The 19195-nt window shown below is 46.2% G+C and overlaps 1 protein-coding gene across 1 annotated transcript in view; it reads right to left on the bottom strand.

Moving 5' to 3' along the window:
- The window catches only part of ARAP2 (ArfGAP with RhoGAP domain, ankyrin repeat and PH domain 2), a 1093539-nt gene that overhangs the window by 986683 nt on the left and 87661 nt on the right, over positions 1 to 19195 (bottom strand). Inside the window, exon 3 of the mRNA XM_069202133.1 lies at positions 10368 to 10441. Coding sequence (XP_069058234.1) covers positions 10368 to 10441 — 74 coding nt within the window. The remainder of the gene's footprint in view (positions 1 to 10367; positions 10442 to 19195) is intronic.

Here is a 19195-nt window from a genome sequence, read left to right as displayed (position 1 = left end):
ACTCCCCCATGTGGCCAGGCCAGCCTCAGCACCATATGCATCTGCCCAAGGGAGCAGACAGACTCCAAACGAAGAGCAGCACATGCAGGTGCGCTCCTAGTGAGGAGCCGACAAGAACAGCCAGTGCTGGGCTCCCGAGACTGCTCTCCAGCATTGCTGAAGGTTGCGATGTGCCAGGGTGGGACCAGACACACTATCAACAAAGAAAATTGCAAACCATCAGAAACCACCACAGTGGCTCTCCCTGGAGCAGCGGGAGAGCTGCTCATTTGTTATGCACGCTTCAGAGGGAGCACCCATAATGCTCTGTGGGGCCTGGCCCAAGTCCCGGGGCAAAACCCACTAGTTCGGCATCGTGGTTACCTCTAGGAGAGCAGGGTCACCTCCAAAATCATCACCAGGTGCAGGGGGAGCTGCAGAAGGAGTGCAACCCCCCCAGCCCCCCAAGAAGTTATCAGCTGTCCCCACCCACATTTTCAGGGGGCTTGGAAAAAAACCTCAAGTGTTTCAATGTGGTTTCAAGCCAGTCCCAGCTTCCACGTTTGTTTCAGGGTGGTGAAAATGACCCCTCCATGGCTGCAGTCCTTGTGGCCTGAATGATGATAACAATGGATTGTTACAATGGTGAACACCTTCTAGGAGTGAAAGGCTGTAATAACAAGCGTTTTTACACAAATGGAGACCTTTAGAGACTATGGGCCTGGTTACAACTTTGGAGGACGGCGTTAATCCGTCCCAAATGCGACTGATATACCACCTACCGTATTACGAGTCCATTATATCCTATGGAACTCGTAATACGGTGGGCAGGATATCCATCACATTTGGGACGGATTAACACCGTCCTCCAAAGTTGTAATCAGGCCCTATGGTTAAAATGGTAGCATTCATGCTAAATGCAATTCAAAATGTATGGCTGCAGCGTTGTGGCCATTGATCTGACTTGTTTAGGGTCATATGAACAGTTATCCTCAAGGAGTGAAAGGTGGTATTACATAATGAATAACCATCAAGTGATATCCTTTAGGCACTCTGCCAACTGTGCATCATTTTATGTTGAATGCTTCATTGTGGAATATGGTGAACCTTGGCTCGCACCCTTTAGGGTAATGGCAGGGTATGGGCAGAATGCGTAGATCATGCTGAGGGTAATCCTAACCATGCAAACCACTCCAACTTACCTATACATGTCCCTTGTTGATGCTTATTTGAGTAATGAGACTGACAGCCACTAGTGAGCAAAGTAGATGTACTTTATTGCCAGTACTAGGTACTCTCACTCCAAGTTACAGCAAAATATTGCATTGGAATACAAGTGAATATTCTGCCAAGTGGGTGTTTTTTTTTTTAATCTCCCTTTGGAAGAGACAAACATGTACAATGTCATCCAAGATAATTCCATCAGTGTGTGTACCTTTGCAAATTGTTGCATAGTACTGAGTAGTGCAAGTAATAAATGATCTTTTACTTTATCAAAAGAAAAAGCACAGACTGGACAATCATTTGAGTGTTATTCTTGTGTGCTTGTAAATGGTGATTACTACCCCACACCACCACCCTTGAGTAAGCCTTGGGCTGCACTGCAACAATACCCTATGAGAGTCACGTGCTACAATGGGGAGTATGGTTCTGAGTGGTGGTCGAGTGCAGACCCATTAGTTGTGCAGGCCACACAACTATTAACCCACCCTCCAACAACATGTTTACCAAAGAAAGTTGCTTCCTTGAAAAGCAGAGCTCTTTTGGTCCTAACAAGTTCCGAGTGCAAACAAGACTTGGTAGAGGCAAAAGGTCTGGTGTTGGCTGCCCGGTGTTGACTGTGTCAATGCTTGCTTTATGCAAAGGTTAATTGTTGGGGGAGCTACTGCAGTTCATCAAGCTACAAAAAAAAAAAAAGTAAAACACTGACTAAAATGGAAAAAGTTTTTTTCATCTCAAAAAGCATACATTGCTAAATTAGTTCTGATGTGCTGCTTGTGAAAGGATAGAATGATGTCACTCACAGTGAGGAAACCCACTTACCCATGCTGCATGAAGAATGTGGGTGACACAGTAAAATACCAATGGATGAAGAGACCTGGTTGAAAGATCTTGTAAATAAGTATAGTATAAATATATGATTAGTGAAATGAAAAGGTCTTGACTACCACAAGGCCTAGGATCATAAAGGGTGGGCCAAAGTGCTTCCTCCTTTTTATAGGTATAGTTAAAACTGGTCAGCTTATTCAATCTTGGAAGGTGTCATGCACTAAACACATATTTAAGTAAAAGGGAAACATATGTGTTCCAACATATTATATCATTTTGTTTGTTGGTGAAACAATAATTGCAAATTTAAATTATATTTAATTTTGAGAACCAGGTAAAGCAAGATAAGTGCTAACCACAGAGCTCCTAGTGACCCCAGCAAAAACTCCCATCACCATAAAGTCAATCCATTTGGGGGCCCTAGCAGTCACCAGCTCCCACAATGGCCTCTCCAGAGGACTGCAACCCATCAGCACCATGTGCACAGCCATTCTAAATGCCTCCAACTCTTCTCTAACGCTCTCAGATGCTTGGAACCTCACAACTGTCCTCCCATTGTTGAAGAAATCCTCTACAGACCCTTCAACACTAGCTAACGACAGTCCAATCTCCCTGCTACCATTCTCAGCCAAGGTCTTAGTGAAAATAATCAACAGATGCCTCACTGAACACCTCAATGACTATGAATGCCTCAGTCTGGTTTCAGAACCAACCACAGTAAAGAAACTGCCCTCATCACCACCATGGATGACATTCGCATTACTCATGCTGGAAGAGACACAGTGGCTCTCATCCTCCGATACCTCTTGACACCATTTGAAAATGTTTCTCACAACATTCTCATCTTATACCTACATGAAATTGAAATCCAAGGACAGGCACTCCAATGGATCTTTGTGACTAGGAGGACTCAGTCAGTCGAACTGGCTTTGTATACCTCGGATGAATGCAACCTAATCTGCAGAGTTTCAGAAGCATCCTTCCTGAGCCCCATCTGCTTCAGTGCATACACAATCCCCCTAGCCAGCATCATCTATTAATGACATCAATGTTCTTTCCTATGCCAATAACACGCAACTCATTCTCTCCCTCATGGATAAGGTGGTCAGTATCCAGATCAAGTTCAATGCCTGCGTGACTGTCATCATCCACTAAATGAAGACCCGCTCTCTGAAGCTGAGCACTGACAAGATTGAAATTAAAATCTTTGAAAAGAGCACTTCACCATGGGACTCAACCTGTTAGCCAACAGAGCTAGAACCAATCCCCACCACCAAATCAGCACAGATTTGGTGGTAAATAAATAATACTGCACATAATTTATTCAACATAATTTTCATACTTCGAGTCTTCACTGCTGCATAATTAAGTGGCCTGCTCATATCCCACCCCACCCCACCACTCATTACCCTAAGCAAGGAAAATAAATATTTCATCCTCCCTGATTGTTGCTTGCTTTGGGGCATAAGATCTAATCCAGGTCTTATCATTTGATCAAGCACCTATGTGATCTTTCTTACGTCTATTTTGTGTAATACAAAGGCTTATTTCTTTGTGCTGGCACAAATGGTGACTGAATAACAGAGTTTAACCAACACATTGTTTATTAATTTCAGGAACACACTTTGTCTAAATGCATGAATAATCTTCAACTTTCAACATCATCAGTGAAAATGCAGCCATGATAACAGCAAAGACAATACTGATGGTTTATCAATGATTAGCAAGGCACTGTAGCCTATCGAGTTATTTACACATTTAAATATTATCCACTATTGGAGCAGCAGAAGAAAGTATTTGTTGCTAGAAAGACGACAAAATACAAGGGAATGCTTACAATACCCAGATATACATGTTCACCCCTTTTGCTATTTTAGGTATCTGGTTTACTATGTGAAATGCCTCTTCAGGCTAGAGCACCCATCAGAATTACTGGTTAACAGCAATAGGTTGTTTGAACAAGTTATTACCTAAAAATTCAGAAGAATGCATTGAGATTGAAAAAAAAGTTATATTTAGAAAATTACATTTTTTATCTCATGACTTATGTCATCCAGTTTATTTGTCCATGCTGAAATTTTGATAAGTGGACGACAAGAGCAATAACAAAACAACTGGTCACTTTATGTGTTTCATCTAAACATCTGCACAGAAGCCAAAGGTTGTAGCAGATCTCATATTGCCTCACTAACTTTGCTGTGCAAGCTCATGAGACTACTGGGGCCTTCTGTCACAGAGGAAACTAGAGTTAGAGGGCAATGTTGATATCACATCAATGAATCCTCCAATGAGGCTAATGGTACAAACTGACACAAATGAGAACCAGAGAAGTACTTACTTTGTGCAGGCAGTACTCATTTTTTATAAACCAAAGCTTATTTTTCATCATTAGATTTTGCCTCAGAGCAACACATAGATTGTAGAAAAAAAAGAAAGAAGGAGGAAGGAAAAGGCAGGAGAGCAGTGACTAAGAAAGAAAGTAGAGATGATAGAGAGCCTGCATGAGTGTGATAATGAGCGAAGTCTGAAATAATGAAAGAAATAGGCATGAGGCAGAAGAGAAACTAGACAACATAAGCATTCAGCACTTCCACCATTCGGCAGTGCTGCGGGTGGGTTTCTAGGACAACCTTTTGACCTGGCAAATTAAACACTGAACTAGAGGCACAGGCATGGGCAATGATGAGTACAAATAAGGTTATCTTTGTGTTAATTGTAATATTTATATTAGGATCTACTTGCAATAACAAGAAATGGGCAAGTAGGAAATAAAAAGTGAAAGCCCTTTGGCTTTTGGGAACTACCAGATGACCACTAGAAATCCTGACAATATATAATAACACATATATTGACACTTACATGCATCAACCAGTCTAAATAGCAGTGGTAATTGAGGAGGATAGTCTCATAGAGCACTGACAGTCCGTAGGATATGTCAGTGCTCAAAGGTCATTATGCCTACAGGAGTATAGATAGTGGCAATGGTTAGCGCCTACCCTGAGAGCCAAAGAAGATAACAAAACGTCCCATTCAGAGGACCAATTCTCATAAAGTGAATAATAGACTCAAAGAAACCTTTGATTATTGGCCACTGGAGCCATGCTACTCAATGGCACATACGATTATTGTAATGATGGACTCAAGGATTAAAGGTAATAATTATTAATGTAATCTAGGTTTACATGAACAAAAAGAAAGAAGATCAGGAAAAGACGACAGTTGTCATCCTGGCACTAAAGGAAAATAGGAACTCTAACATTAGCTTTTGTAGCCCCCACTGCTATTAAAATAACTTTAACTACTGGAAACCAAGATCTAGATCCTGGTGACCCCTTGTACCACAGCACATGGTTAAAGATGCATGCACTCAAAAACTAACCAACTTATTCCAAGAGCTTCTCAATGTGCCAGTGTGTGTTGTATGTGTATAAGGGCTGTAGAAACCCCTGGTTCTATTGGAAACTATACTGAGAACGGAACACAGGTAGACAAAGAGAACAGACCATATCAGAGATTGTGTAATAAACATTCCTTTCTGGACTAACAGGCAATATGGGAAAATATATTTGGAAAACTACCCACCTTTGTGAATATACAGAAATATGAAAGTAGATACAAATTGTTAGAAATGTGGTCTCTAGTTGTCAGTCAGTTTACACCCTGTCCAAGTAGGGCCCCTAAATCTAGTCAGGGCAAGGGAGCTACACAAGTCGGATAACCCCTGCTCATCCCCTTGGAAGCTTGGCAAAAGCAGTGAGGCTTAACTCAGAGGCAATGTGTAAAGTATTTGTACCAACACACACAGTGAAAACACCACAAAAGGACTCCACACAAGTTAGAAAAATAGCCAATATTTGTCTAAATCAATCTCACTCCAAAGAAATCAACAGATGTGTTGTTTTAGCACAAAGTTCCTCACATCCATGAAAAATAATGCCGGACGGGTGAGCATGCATTGGAAAAGCAAACAATGCGTTGATTCCTTACTCGCAAGTCAGGTCAATTCGATTCCTTCTCCCCTGGAAAGCAATGTGTCTGTTTCCGGATCAGCAGCCACAGGTCCATGCGGTGAAGTTGAAGATTTTGACCTCAGGGATTGTGTGTGGAAAATCTGGATGCACGGCTGCAAAGAATCCACGCTGAGATGGCAATGCATTGATTTTACTGGCGATGCGTCTAATTTTCAGCCACAGTGTAGGAGCTGCATCGATTTTCACCTTGGGTTCACCAGCTTCTCCTTTTTCAAGGGCCCAGGAACTGGATGTGGCACCACTTGGCAGGGTAGGGGTCTCAGCAATAGAGCTCAAGAACTGTCAGATGAAGTCTTTGATGGCCCTGAGACTTCAGAACAGGGAGCAAGCTCAGTTCCTTCACAAGCAGGATACACAGCAAAATCCAGTTGTTGTCCTCTTTAAGGCAGAGGCAGCAACTGCAGGCCAACCCAGCAAAGCACGCACAGCAAAAGGGCAGTAGTCCTCCTCCAGTTCTTCAGCTAATCCCCTTGGCAGAGGTTCCTCTTGATCCAGAAGTATTCTAAAAGTGTAGGGTTTTGGGTAAACTACATGCACTCATTTCTGCCTTTAAAGTAGGCAATCTTCAAAGGAAAGTCTCTGTTGTTCACAAGATCCTGCCTTTTCTGGGCCCGTCCCCAGACACACCAGAGGGTAGGAGACTGCATTGTGTTAAGACAGGCACAGCCCTTTCAGGTGTGTCAGCTCTTCCCTCCCCACTCTAGCCCAGGAAACTCAGCAGGATATGGAGGATGCACCTCAGCTCCCATAGTGTCACTGTGTAAGGAAATACATCTTTGGCATGGTTACCTCCTAACCTTTTGCCTTTGCTGATGCTAAGTTTTGATTGAAAGTGTGCTGGGACCCTGCTAACCAGGCCCCAGCACCAGTGTTCTTTCCCTAAACTGTACCTTTGCTTCCACAATTGGCACAGCCCTGGCACTCAGATAAGTCCCTTGTAACTGGTACCCCTGGTACCAAGGGCCCTGATGCCAGTGAAGGTCTCCAAGGGCTGCAGCATGTTTTATGCCACCCTGGGGACCCCTCATTCAGCACATGCACACTGCCTCACAGCTTGTGTGTGCTGGTGGGGAGAAAATAATTAAGTCGACATGGCACTCTCCTCAGAGAGCCATGCCAACCTCATGCTGCCTGTGGCATAGGTAAGTCACCCTTCTAGCAGGTGTTACAGCCCTAAGGCAGGGTGCACTATACCACAGGTGAGGGCATATGTGCAAGAGCACTATACCCCTACAGTGTCTAAGCAAAACCTTAGACATTGTAAGTGCAGGGTAGCCATAAGGGTATATGGTCTGGGAGTTTGTCAAACACAAACTCTACAGTTCCATAATGGCTACACTGAAATCTGGGAAGTTTGGTATCAAACTTCTCAGCACAATAAATACACACTAATGCCAGTGTGCAATTTATTGTAACATGTACCCAGAGGGCATCTTAGAGATGCCCCCTGAATACCAATCAAACTTCTAGTGTAGGCTGACCAGTTTCTGCCAGCCTGCCACACACCAGACATGTTGCTGGCCACATGGGGAGAGTGCCTTTGCCCCTCTGCGGCCAGGAACTAAGCCTGTACTGGCTGGAGGTGCTTCTCACCTCCCCCTGCAGGAACTGTAAAACCTGGCAGTGAGCCTCAAAGGCTCACCCCTTTTGTTACAGCGCTCCAGGGCACCCCAGCTAGTGGAGATGCCCGCCGCTTCGGCCACTGCCCCCACTTTAGGCGGCAAGGCTGGAGGAGATAATGAGAAAAACAAGATGTCACCCATCAGTCAGGACAGCCCCTAAGGTGCCCTGAGCTGAGGTGACCCCTGCCTTTAGAAATCCTCCATCTTAGTTTTGGAGGATTCCCCCAATAGGATTAGGGATGTGCCCCCCTCCCCACAGGGAGGAGGCACAAAGAGGGTGTAGCCACCCTCCAGGACAGTAGTCATTGGCTACTGCCCTCCCAGACCTAAACACACCCCTAAATCTAGTATTTAGGGGCACCCCAGAATCCAGGAAATCAGATTCCTGAAACCTGAAGAAACAAGGACTACTGACCTACAAGCCTGCAGAGAAGACGGAAAACAACAACTGCTTTGGCCCCAGCCCTACCGGCCTGTCTTCTGATTCAAAAACCTGCAACCAGTGACGCATCCTATAGGGACCAGCGACCTCTGAAGCCTCAGAGGACTGCCCTGGACTAAAGGACCAAGAAACTTCACGTTTCCCGCCAGAAGCGTGAGACTTCCCACTCTGCACCCGACGCCCCCGGCTCGAGACCAAGAGAACAAACACCACAGGGAGGACTCCCCGGCGACTGCGAGCCCGTGAGTGGCCTGAGACGATTCCCATGAGCCCCCACAGCGACGCATGCACAGAGAATCCAGAGGCTCCCCCTGACCGCGACTGCCTGTAACAAGGGACCCAACGCCTGTAACCAGCACTGCACCTGCAGCCCCCAGGACCTGAAGGAACCGAACCTCAGTGCAGGAGTGACCCCCAGGCGACCCTCTGCCTAGCCCAGGTGGTGGCTGTCCTGAGAAGCCCCCCCTGTACCTGCCTGCACTGCTAGAGTGACCCCCGGGTCTCTCCATTGTTTCCTACCTGAAACCCGACGCCTGATTTGCACAATGCACCCAGCCGCCCCTGTGCCGCTGAGGGTGTGTTTTGTGTGCCTACTTGTGTCCCCCCCAGTGCTCCACAAAACCACCCTGGTCTGCCCCCCGAGGACACGGGTACTCACCTGCTGGCAGGCTGGAACCGGACCACCCCTGTTCCCCATAGGTGCCTATGTGTTTTTGGCACCTCTTTGACCTCTGCACCTGACCGGCCCTGAGCTGCTGGTGTGGTAACTTTGGGGTTGCCTTGAACCCCCAACAGTGGGCTGCCTATGCCCAGGAACTGAGACTTGTAAGTGTCTTACTTACCTCACAATCTAACCTTTACTTACCTCCCCCAAGAACTGTTGATTTTTGCACAGTGTCTACTTTTAAAATAGCTTATTGCTATTTTAATAAAAACTGTACATGATATTGCTTATATTCAAACTTACCTGTGTGAAGTACTTTGCATTTTATGTGTTACTTTAAATCTTGAACTTGTGTTTCTTAAAATAAACTAAGGAAATATATTTTTCTATATAAAAACCTATTGGCCTGGAGTAAGTCTTTGAGTGTGTGTTCCTCATTTATTGCCTGTGTGTGTACAACAAATGCTTAACACTACCCTCTGATAAGCCTACTGCTCGACCACACTACCGCAAAATAGAGCATTAGAATTATCTAATTTTGCCACTATCTTACCTCTAAGGGGGAACCTTGGACTCTGTGCACACTATTTCTTACTTTGAAATAGTATATACAGAGCCAACTTCCTACACACTGTCTAGAGAGAATTCACAAACAGCCCAACTGTCAGTCTGGCTCAGACATGAGTGGCACAATCAGTGCTGCAGGCCTACTAGTAGCATTTGATTTACAGGCCATGGGCATCTCTAGTATTACTTTACTAGGGACTTACTAGTAAATCAAATACGTCAATCTTGTTTAACCATTCATAACCACAATTTATACAGGGAGCACTTGCAATTTAGCAGTAGTCGGTAGTGGTTAAGTGCTCAGAGTACCAAAAAAACAAGACAAACGAAGTCCAGCACACATTCATAAATACAGGAAGCAGAGGCAAAAATACAGGGGAAACCACTGCAAGAACGCCAGGTCTAACACAAATGGACGATACAATCAGTTTCCCTGTGCACAACACGAATAACAAGTTAGCACCGTTCTTTGGCTTCAGAAAGATATGTAGATCTAGTCAACACATAACCTGGAATGTCGTTCTGCATAAATAACCACTGCACTGCATAACACAATAGAAAGGTGTGAAGGAGTTACACCAATGCTTAATTTGAGTCGGGTATGGTAGAGCAGGTGCCTAAAAAGTGACGAGTAGGGAACTTTCTGCACGCGGTGTTGCACAGAAGCAAGCTGTTCCTAGAGGATGAAGGTCTTTCGCAGTTCCCCGAACTGGCGGAGTGTAAGACTGGTGGATGTCGCTAGTGTGAGCTTTGGAGGTTTACAGTTAAAGCAACACTTGGAGGTGTTTCCCACTGAGCATTTATCAGGTGTTCTGTTACTCTTTGGAACGCTAAATTAGCAAGCTACGCTCACTCAAAGCAGAGCCATTTTTTCAGATACGTGCACAGTGATGTTAACAATGCCAATCCCATTCAATGGATTCAGAGAATTAAAACAAATCACACCGACCTGCATTCTTTAATTCGAAACACAACATGCTCCCACCAACAAAATGATTTGAAATTTAACTCACGGATTTGTGAGGCGGCAACAGTATTCTCATCACTCATGCGATTTGTGAGTCCAACGCTTCCTTCGTGTAAAGTACTGGTGGAGAGAAAAGTATATTATAGTGCTAGTCTCATACTGGACAATGATCATTGTACTAGACATCATACACGAAGTAGACTAATACCATGTAATCTTTACCATGTCACTGATGCTACACATTTTGAAATCCCTTTATTATGGATAAATTGGTGTGGGTACAGGCTCGTTCCAGTCGTTAATGTGTTGAGAAGCCCTGCGGCTAAGCTCTGTTTTAGAAATTAGGCCATGGCATGCCCTTGAAGCATGTACTAAAATAGCTCATTCTTCCTATGTTCATTATTACTAGTATCACCATGATCGTGCTATAGTTTTATTTCAAGTATTCGTGAGGGATCCTGAACTACGCTTTCTGTACAGAATATACTGCTGTTGTTCCTAATTCAGTTTTAGGATCATATGAAAATTCTCCATAGGCAGCTGGTCAATAACTGTTAAACATGAGAAAGCCGAGTCATTTGCAAGACCAGAAGCAAACATTGTCAAAATAAATCAAATTGCACCCAGCTTCTATTAGTTGTACATTTAGGTAGGGAGTTTTCACAGTTTTCTATAGTTTTCAAAATATGTAAAAATCAGAGGTTAACAATGATTATTTCTACCACCTCAGGCCTCTCTCATGTTGCATCACCCCAACTTTATTCCAGCTGTTCTGTCCCAAACCATATGAAGGGTGTGCACAGATTAAGAGAGGTCTCCAACTCATTAAGAAATGATTGCAGTATACAAAAGGTTAATGTTAGGATTTTAGCACCCTTTCCCGCTGTTCTGTCTTTCAGACAAACAGAAAGGGTCAGCTCAATGAAGATTTTCTCCATGGGCAGCTCATTGAAGATTTTCTCCTTGGAACTTCCGATAAATATTGTAGGTGCTCGGTTCTCTGTACTTTAACCCAGTGGTGTCACACTATGTCCTGTTCTTTGTCTAGAGATACCAAGATGGCACTGGGCTAATGGTTGTACTGTTACTGGATGATGTGGGTCTGTTCTTGCTATACCGCAGTATTACACAAAGTTGCTTTTGCCCACATTATGGAACCACAGGCACTTTGGAATTACAAAATGGGGTCAAAGACACTTGCGCAGCCCCATCTGTAATACAGGTAGCACCACTGAACATATGTGCAGACACGCAATTCTAATAGGGTGTTCCCTCATTAGCATAGGGGACGACCCCCAAGTCTGGGAGAAACAGTTAGCCTTAGAGCCCGTACCATAATATCGGTGCAGGCACAGAGGCAAAGAGGACATTAGGAGGAGCACTTACTGTGCACCACAAATATGTGGCACACAGTCATGCACCTTCTAGGGATGATCGGTGCTTGAACTGAAAGAGGGTCCTAATGACTCAGACATGGCCTTGCAGGTGGGTACAGTCCCTCACCCAGCAGTAAGATCTCTTCTCTCTTTCAAAAGCAGTACAGGTGAAATGTGATCGTCTGCTTCCAACAGCCAGCCTTTTCCTAATACGCAGCCCCCAGGGAAGACAACTATTCATGGCTACCCTATGGGCAGCACATTCTGCGCTACTGAGAAGCGGATGTTCCTTTCAGAAGTTCTATCAGCTATAATCAGTTTGAAATAAAAGGACATAAACCATACACTGTGTCAAAGTAATAATCCATTCACTTCTGCCGAAGACTACTTACTTTCTAGAAACTCTGCCTTCTTTTAACAGGGTCTACGAAACTTGAAGGCTTGCAGAACTTGATAGAAATCCCAGCCTTCAGACAGGTACCTCAAAAGTAGCACTCTTATGTCCCCAATATTATAGTCCACACAACTAATGAAGTAGGTGTTGATCATCCTACAGACTGCTACCCAGCCAACACACCCTCATGCCCTAGGCCCTTACTCCTTGGTTGACCTCATGACAAGCCCTGCAAGTGGCTACCTTCACCTGGGCAAACGTTTATTTCCTCAAACTCGAACATAGCCAATAAAGGATGAGGTCGAAGAAGGAGGCCAACAGTGCAAAGCTGTTCCTTTACAAGAATGAACAAGTTACCTACCTTCGGTAACTATTGATCTGGTAGAGATATATTCTAGTTGTAGATTCCTTACCTTAGAATTTCTCGCAGGCATCAAACTGGATCTGGAGATTTTTCTTCAAGCAGTACCCTTGCACGTCCTTAGGTGGCGTTGGTCGACTCTATGGGCGTTATTGGCGTCGTGGTCGGCGTGATGATGTCAGGAGTCGTTTATAGACGCCGCCTCAACGTAGTGACGTCAATTTCTTTTCACAACTTTCCACGCCAAAGCGCAGAGCCTTGAAGAACACTGAAAATGGGGCACTAGAGCTAAGGCCCTGAATGAGGAAACCCTGCCCCTAGAAATCAGTTTGCAAGCGTAGAGGATGGGTGGCTCAGTAAGTAGTCTGCAACTAGAATTCATCTCTACCAGATAAATCATTACCGAAGGTAACTTGTTTATCTGATAGAGACTTCTAGTTGCAGATTCCTTACCTTAGGATAGATACCAAAGCAATGCCATCCTCGGTGGTGGGCTGCGAACCAAGATCATATTAGAAAGTCCAGCAGGACCAAACTACATAAGTAGCTGTCCCTGCAGACCTGATTGTCCAGGCAGTAATGTTTAGTAAACGTGTGCAGGGATTCCCATGTTTCTGCCTGGCAGATATCCAGGACAGGAACTCCACATGCTAAGGCATTGGTAGCAGAAGTTGTTCTGGTGGAATGAGGGCACAAGCCCTCAGGGGGTTGCTTCTTTGCCAAAGCGTAGCACATTTTGATGCAAAGTAGTGCCCATCATGAGATGCTACGCTTTTGCACTGCTTTCCCTTTCTTCACACCCACATAGCCAACAAAGAGTTGATTGTCCACCGGTAAATCTTTAGTACGATTCAGGTAGAATGCCAACGTTCCAGGCGGTGGAGTCTCTCCTCTTCATGAGAAGGATGTGGAGGTGCGTAAAAAGTAGGCAATGTGATGGACTGGCCAACATGCAAAGGTGTAACTACTTTGGGACAGAATGAGGCCCTAGTTCGTAACACCACTTTGTAAGGGTGCACAGACAAAAATGGGGACTTGGAAGAAAGAACCTGAAGCTCATACACTCTGCAAGCACAGGTGATGGGAACAAGATAAATAGTTTTGAAAGTAAGGAGCCGTAAGGGACAATTGTGTAAAGGCTCAAAAGGAGCACACTTCAAGTAAGTAAGGACAAGAATAAGGTCCCACTGAGGCATGATAAATCGATTGGGAGGAAACAAATGGGCAAGACTCTTAAGGAATTTACCAATAGGAGACTTAAAAAGGGAAGGTTGATCAGGCAATCTCAGAAAGGCTGAGATTGCCGATAAGTAACCTTTAAGGGTGCCCAAAATAGAGCCTTACAGGACCAAAGAAAAAGTGAATAAAAGAACCTCAGATAGAAGACCAGAGAGGGGGTCAACAGACTTGTTGGTACACAATGCCACAAATTTATGCCGACAACAGGTGTATACGGTTTTGGTGGAGGGATGCATGGCTGACAAGATACCATCACAGACTTTGGGTGGAAGGTCAACAGCCTCCAACTGCCGCCGCTCAACCTCCATGCATGAAGGTGACTATTGGACAGGTTCGGGTGGGGAACCTTCCCCTGCTGCTGCGTCAGAAGATCCTCCAGAACGGGCAGTCTGAGTGGAGGAACTGTGGCCATGCTCAGTAGCTCTGGATGCCATATTCTCTGTGCCTAGTCCGGAGCCACAAAGATTACTTGTGCCCTGTCATTCTTGATCGTCTTCAGAACTCTGGACAGAAGTGCTATAGGCGGAAAGGAGACCGGAGTTCCACTGGAGAAGAAAAGCGTCGCCGAGGGAGTGCCGCCTTGGGAACTCCAATGCACAAACCAGCTGATATTGCACGTTCTCTTCAGAGGCAAACAGATCTAACCAAGGCTCTCCACACTGCTGAAAGAGACCCTGTGCCATTTCCGGATGGAGATGCCATTCGTGATAGGCTATGCATTTACGACTGAGTTCGTCTGCTCTGGCGTTGAGAGAGCCCACCAAATATTGAACCACAAGGGAAATGCCCTGATGTGCCAGCCATGTCCAGAGGCACAGAGCCTCCTGACAAAGGGTCCAGGATTCCACTCTGCCCTGTTTGTTGCAGTACCACATGGCAGTAGTGTTGTCCGTGAACACTTGCACCACTTTCCATTTGAGAGAGGGAAGGAATGCTTTCAAATGCAAGCCCGATTGCCCGCAGCTTCAAAAGATTGATGTGGAGTCCAGACTCGGCCGGAGACCATAGACCTCTGATTTCCGTCCCTCCCATGTGGCCACCCCATCCCAGGAGTGACATGTCTGTCACTACAGACAGATCTGGTTGGGGAAGGGAAGTGGATCTGCCATTGACCCAATCCTGATTCGAAAGCCACCAATGCAGGTCTTTTGCAGTCCCCTCTGACATCAAGACCATGTCGGAGAGATTTCCCTGATGCTGCTCCCACTGGAACCTTCAGGTCCCACTGCAGAGCCCACATATGCCATCTGGCATGTGTCACTAGGTGGATGCAGGAGGCCATGAGGTACAGCAGCCTCAGAGTCATTCTTACCGAAAGCTAGGATTGAGGTTGAAAGATTGTAGTCGTAGCTTGAATATCCTGGACTCTCTTTTCGGGAGGATAGGCCCAAAACTGTGCTGTGTCCAGAACAGCTTAGATGAAAAGGTGTCTCTGAGAGGGAGTCAGGAGTGACTTCGGCACATTTATTGTGAACCTCAGCATGTGCAGAAGGTTCACTGTAGTCTGAAGGTGGGAGACGACTTTCTGGTGCGTGTCCGCCTTCAAAAGCCAGTCTTCGAGGTACGGGAGGACTGAAACCCTCAACCTGCACAGTTGAGCTGCAGCCACCGCCATCACTTTCATGAATGCCCACTAGGCGCTGGTAAGGCCAAAGGGAAGCATAGTAAACTGTAAGTGCTTGTGACCTACCACAAATTGTAGGTAATGTCTGTGGGCAGGCAAGTCGGGGACATGGAAATAAGCATCCTGCAAGTCCAACACTACCATCCAGTCTCCCGGGTCCAAGGCAGACAGGACCTGAGCCATGTAGAGCATTTTGAACTTCTCCTTTTTGAGGATGAGATTGAGGGCCCAAAGGTCTAGGATAGGATGTAAGCCCTTGACCTTTTTGGGCATCAGAAAGTAGCAGGAATATCAACCACAACCTACTTCTGGGGCAGTAACCCCCTCTATGGCCAAGAGAGCAGTACCTTCTTTGTGCAGATGTGCCAGATGATCCTCCAGTAGTCAGCCATATAATGGAGGCATGGCCAGAGGGGCAGCCCCGAAGGGGAGGGAGTAGCCCCTTCGGGCGATCTGCAAAACCCACTGTCGGTAGTGATGGATTCCCAGTGGGGCAGGTGATGGGGAATCCTGCGGCCAACTGGTCTGGAGTGGGGGGGGTGGACTAGGAAGGCTTGGAGGCTGCAGCAGGGGTTAAATGGACAGACCTCTGGTTCCCTGTCCCACAAGTCTGTGGAATTCCATGTCCCCAGACACAGCAGTTGAACAGCAAGGGTAGCACAGTAGCTGGGAAAGGGATGCAAAAGGAAGCCCCTTCTGTGGCCATGAAAGGGGCTAAAGGCAGACTGTTGGGAACGAGGGGCTGTCAAAAGGCAGAGGGACCGAGCCGTAGCCCGAGAGTCCTTGAATCTCTTAAGTCAGAGTCTGCCTTATCTCCAAAGAGACGTGTGCCATCAAATGGCATGTCCATAAGGGTTTGTTGGACATTCCCTGAGAAAGCAGATATCCCCAACCAGGTGTTGCACCTTAAGGCCAACGTCGACGCAACCGAACTACCCAGAGAGTCTGTCGTATCCAGCCCACATCAAATAGTGAACTTCACCTCGTCTCTCCCATCAGCAACTGCTTGGAAGACGATAGGCCGGGCCTCCTGCGGCAAGACGTGCATGACCGTATTCCACAAGGAGTGATTATGATGGTCCAAGGGGCATGCGGTGTTCACTGACCGCAATGCCAGGCTGGAGGAAGAAAACATCTTCTTCCCAGGCTGGTCCAGTCTCTTTGATTCCTGATCTAGAGGTGAGGAAGGGAATGCATTGGATGAAGAGGATGCCTGGATAACAAGGCTCTCAGGGATGGGATGTTGGGACAGGAATTTATGGTCGTTCAGGGCGGGCCGATGGCGGCAAGTGATCGTCCTCTTCACAAGAGCCCCTGTCCTGGGTCTAGACCAATTACCCAGAAGGACATCAGTGAGGGCTACAATGAAAAGAAGGAGAGGCTCAGATGTGGAAGTCCTTGGTTGAAACAACTCCATCAAGAGATTAGACCTGACTTCAACAGTAGGCAGCTTGAGACACCCTCCTGACCACCACAGAATAAGTGGATCCCTCTGCTGTAACCACAGTAGGGGGACAAAGCATGCCAGTTCCTGGAGCAGTCTCCAGACCACTGGTGTCGCCCAATTCCTGTACCCAGTCCATATTTGGGTCATCCTGGTATTCATAAGGGTCCAGGGACCCCTCCAATCCTTCCTTGTATTCATACCCGTAAGAATAAGGATCTGAACCCAACTAGGGGTGAAGAGACCACATCGAAGACGAGGGCAGTGTCAGCTGACACCACTCTGACTCATAGTTGTCGTAGATTAGGATCAGGTTGACGCCTGACCCACTGCCAGGAAAGGTGTTGAAGGTATGACTGGTGTTGGTACGGATCCAGTATCTGATCCAGAGGGGGGCCCCAGTGGCCAGGGTCAGAGCCACCAGCGTAGAACTGAAAGGGCCCCCAGGTGAACCTCCAGGGCCTGAAGGCAGTGAAGAGGAGTTGGACTGCCCAAAAATGTGATGCATGGCCTCATAGAACCCTTTCAATCGTGCAGGGGTTGCTCCAGCTCCCGGAAAGTCAGGGAGGTGCAGAGTGGAGCCAGAAGTAGGCTCTAAAGACGGAGGCCTAGAGCATAGATGCTCCTCCTGCGTCACATCAGCCGAGCGATGGGGTAAAGTAGAAGGATGCCTAGCCTTCTTCGACTTCTTCTTACCTGAGTGTCCTGTGGTCTTGAGATCTTCCTCTTTAGCGAGACCGGGAACAATGGGGAGTCGAGCACCAGGCCGCAATAAGCTTTAGGGAGCACTCCCTCAAGGTCTTCGTATGCATGGCATGGCACTCTGAGCACGACTTTGGGCCGTAGTCCCGTTCCAGGCACCACAAACAGACTTGTGCGGATCCATCACCAACATCATGCGGTGACAGGCCTCACAAGGCTTGAAACCGTTCTTTGAGGACATCCTTGATGCACCAAAACATCACCAAAAAAAACACGACAAAAGTGTTGAAGTCGGTCAAAAATTGACCTAGGGTAGCTCTCTCCTGAACAGCTCATGGTGCAGAAAGAAAAGAACTGATGTCACCGCACTGAGGCAGCATCTATATATGATTACTGATGTCATCACAGCAACCATGACGCCAACGCGACCTGCTGAGTTGACCAACACCACCTAACGACGCCCAAGGGTACTGCTCGAAGAAAAATCTCCAGATCCAGTCTGAGACCTGGGGAAATTTCTAAGTTAAGGAACCTGCAACTAGAAGTTTCTATTCGATATGAACATTTACTGAGGGTATCCTTCAGAGTCATACTGCTTCTTGTCCCCGGCATCCCACCTGTCTGATGCTCTCTATTCTTCAGTAGTCTGTTTAACTAAATTCCCCTGCTCTCGTTGTTAAACGCTGTTGCTGTAAACGTGGAGCCCCATGTGCCCAAAAATAGGATCCTGTAAAAGCTTGCATTCCTCAGTCTGTTAGCGCTCACCTGTAATATTTCATATACCATGTGTAGGAAGCTGGCTCTGTATATACTGTATCAAAATGAAATATAGTGTGCACAGAGTCCAGGAGTTCCCCAGAGGCTTAACACAGGCTAAAGTAGATAATACTAATGCTCTCTTTTGTGGTAGTATGGTCGAGCAGTTAAGCTTATCAGAGGGTAGTGGAAAGCATTTGTTGTACACACACAGACAATAGAAGAAGCACACACTCAATGACAACTCCAGACCAATGTTTTTTTATATATCAAAAATATATTTTCTTAATTTATTTTTAGAACCACAAGATTCAAGTTGCAGGTAAGTACTTCAATGAATTCATATTTCACACATGTATCAACAATAATTTGTTTGAAATCGATAAGTTTTACAGTTTTTGTATTATTGTCAATGATCTGTTTTAAAAACGGTCACTGCAAATTTCAGAAAAAGCTCCTGGGGGAAGAAATGTTAGATTGTTTTACAGTTAAGTACAACACTTACAGTTTAGGTCACTGGGTTTTAGGAAGTCCATCGGCTGGGGTTCTAGTTAACCCCAAACACCCACCACCAGCAACACGGGTCCTGCCGGGTGCAGAGCTCAAAGATGAGCAAATTTATCGTGGGCTCCTATGTTGAAAGAGAGTACTCGTAATCAGGTCTGGCTGCAGGTAGGTACCCACGATTCGGAGAGCAGACCAGGGGGGATTGTAGGAGCAAATGGAGGGGCCATAAGTAGGCACTAAATACACACCCTCATTGGCACAGGGGCGGCCGGGTGCACGGTGCAAACAGGACGTCAGGTTTCCAATGCTGTTCTATGAGGGGGACCCCAGGGGATACTCAGAGGCTTTAGGAGAGGTCCAGGGGGGCATCTAGGGCACACCACCAGTTGGACAGGGAGGAGAGCTGCATGCAGAACGTGGATGCACTGGGTGTCAGTTTCTCTAAGGCCTGGGGGCTGAAGGCGTCAGGTA

Source organism: Pleurodeles waltl, chromosome 1_2, assembly GCF_031143425.1.
Source record: "Pleurodeles waltl isolate 20211129_DDA chromosome 1_2, aPleWal1.hap1.20221129, whole genome shotgun sequence".
Taxonomy (NCBI): domain Eukaryota; kingdom Metazoa; phylum Chordata; class Amphibia; order Caudata; family Salamandridae; genus Pleurodeles; species Pleurodeles waltl.
This window is presented reverse-complemented; position numbering and strand designations above follow the sequence as displayed.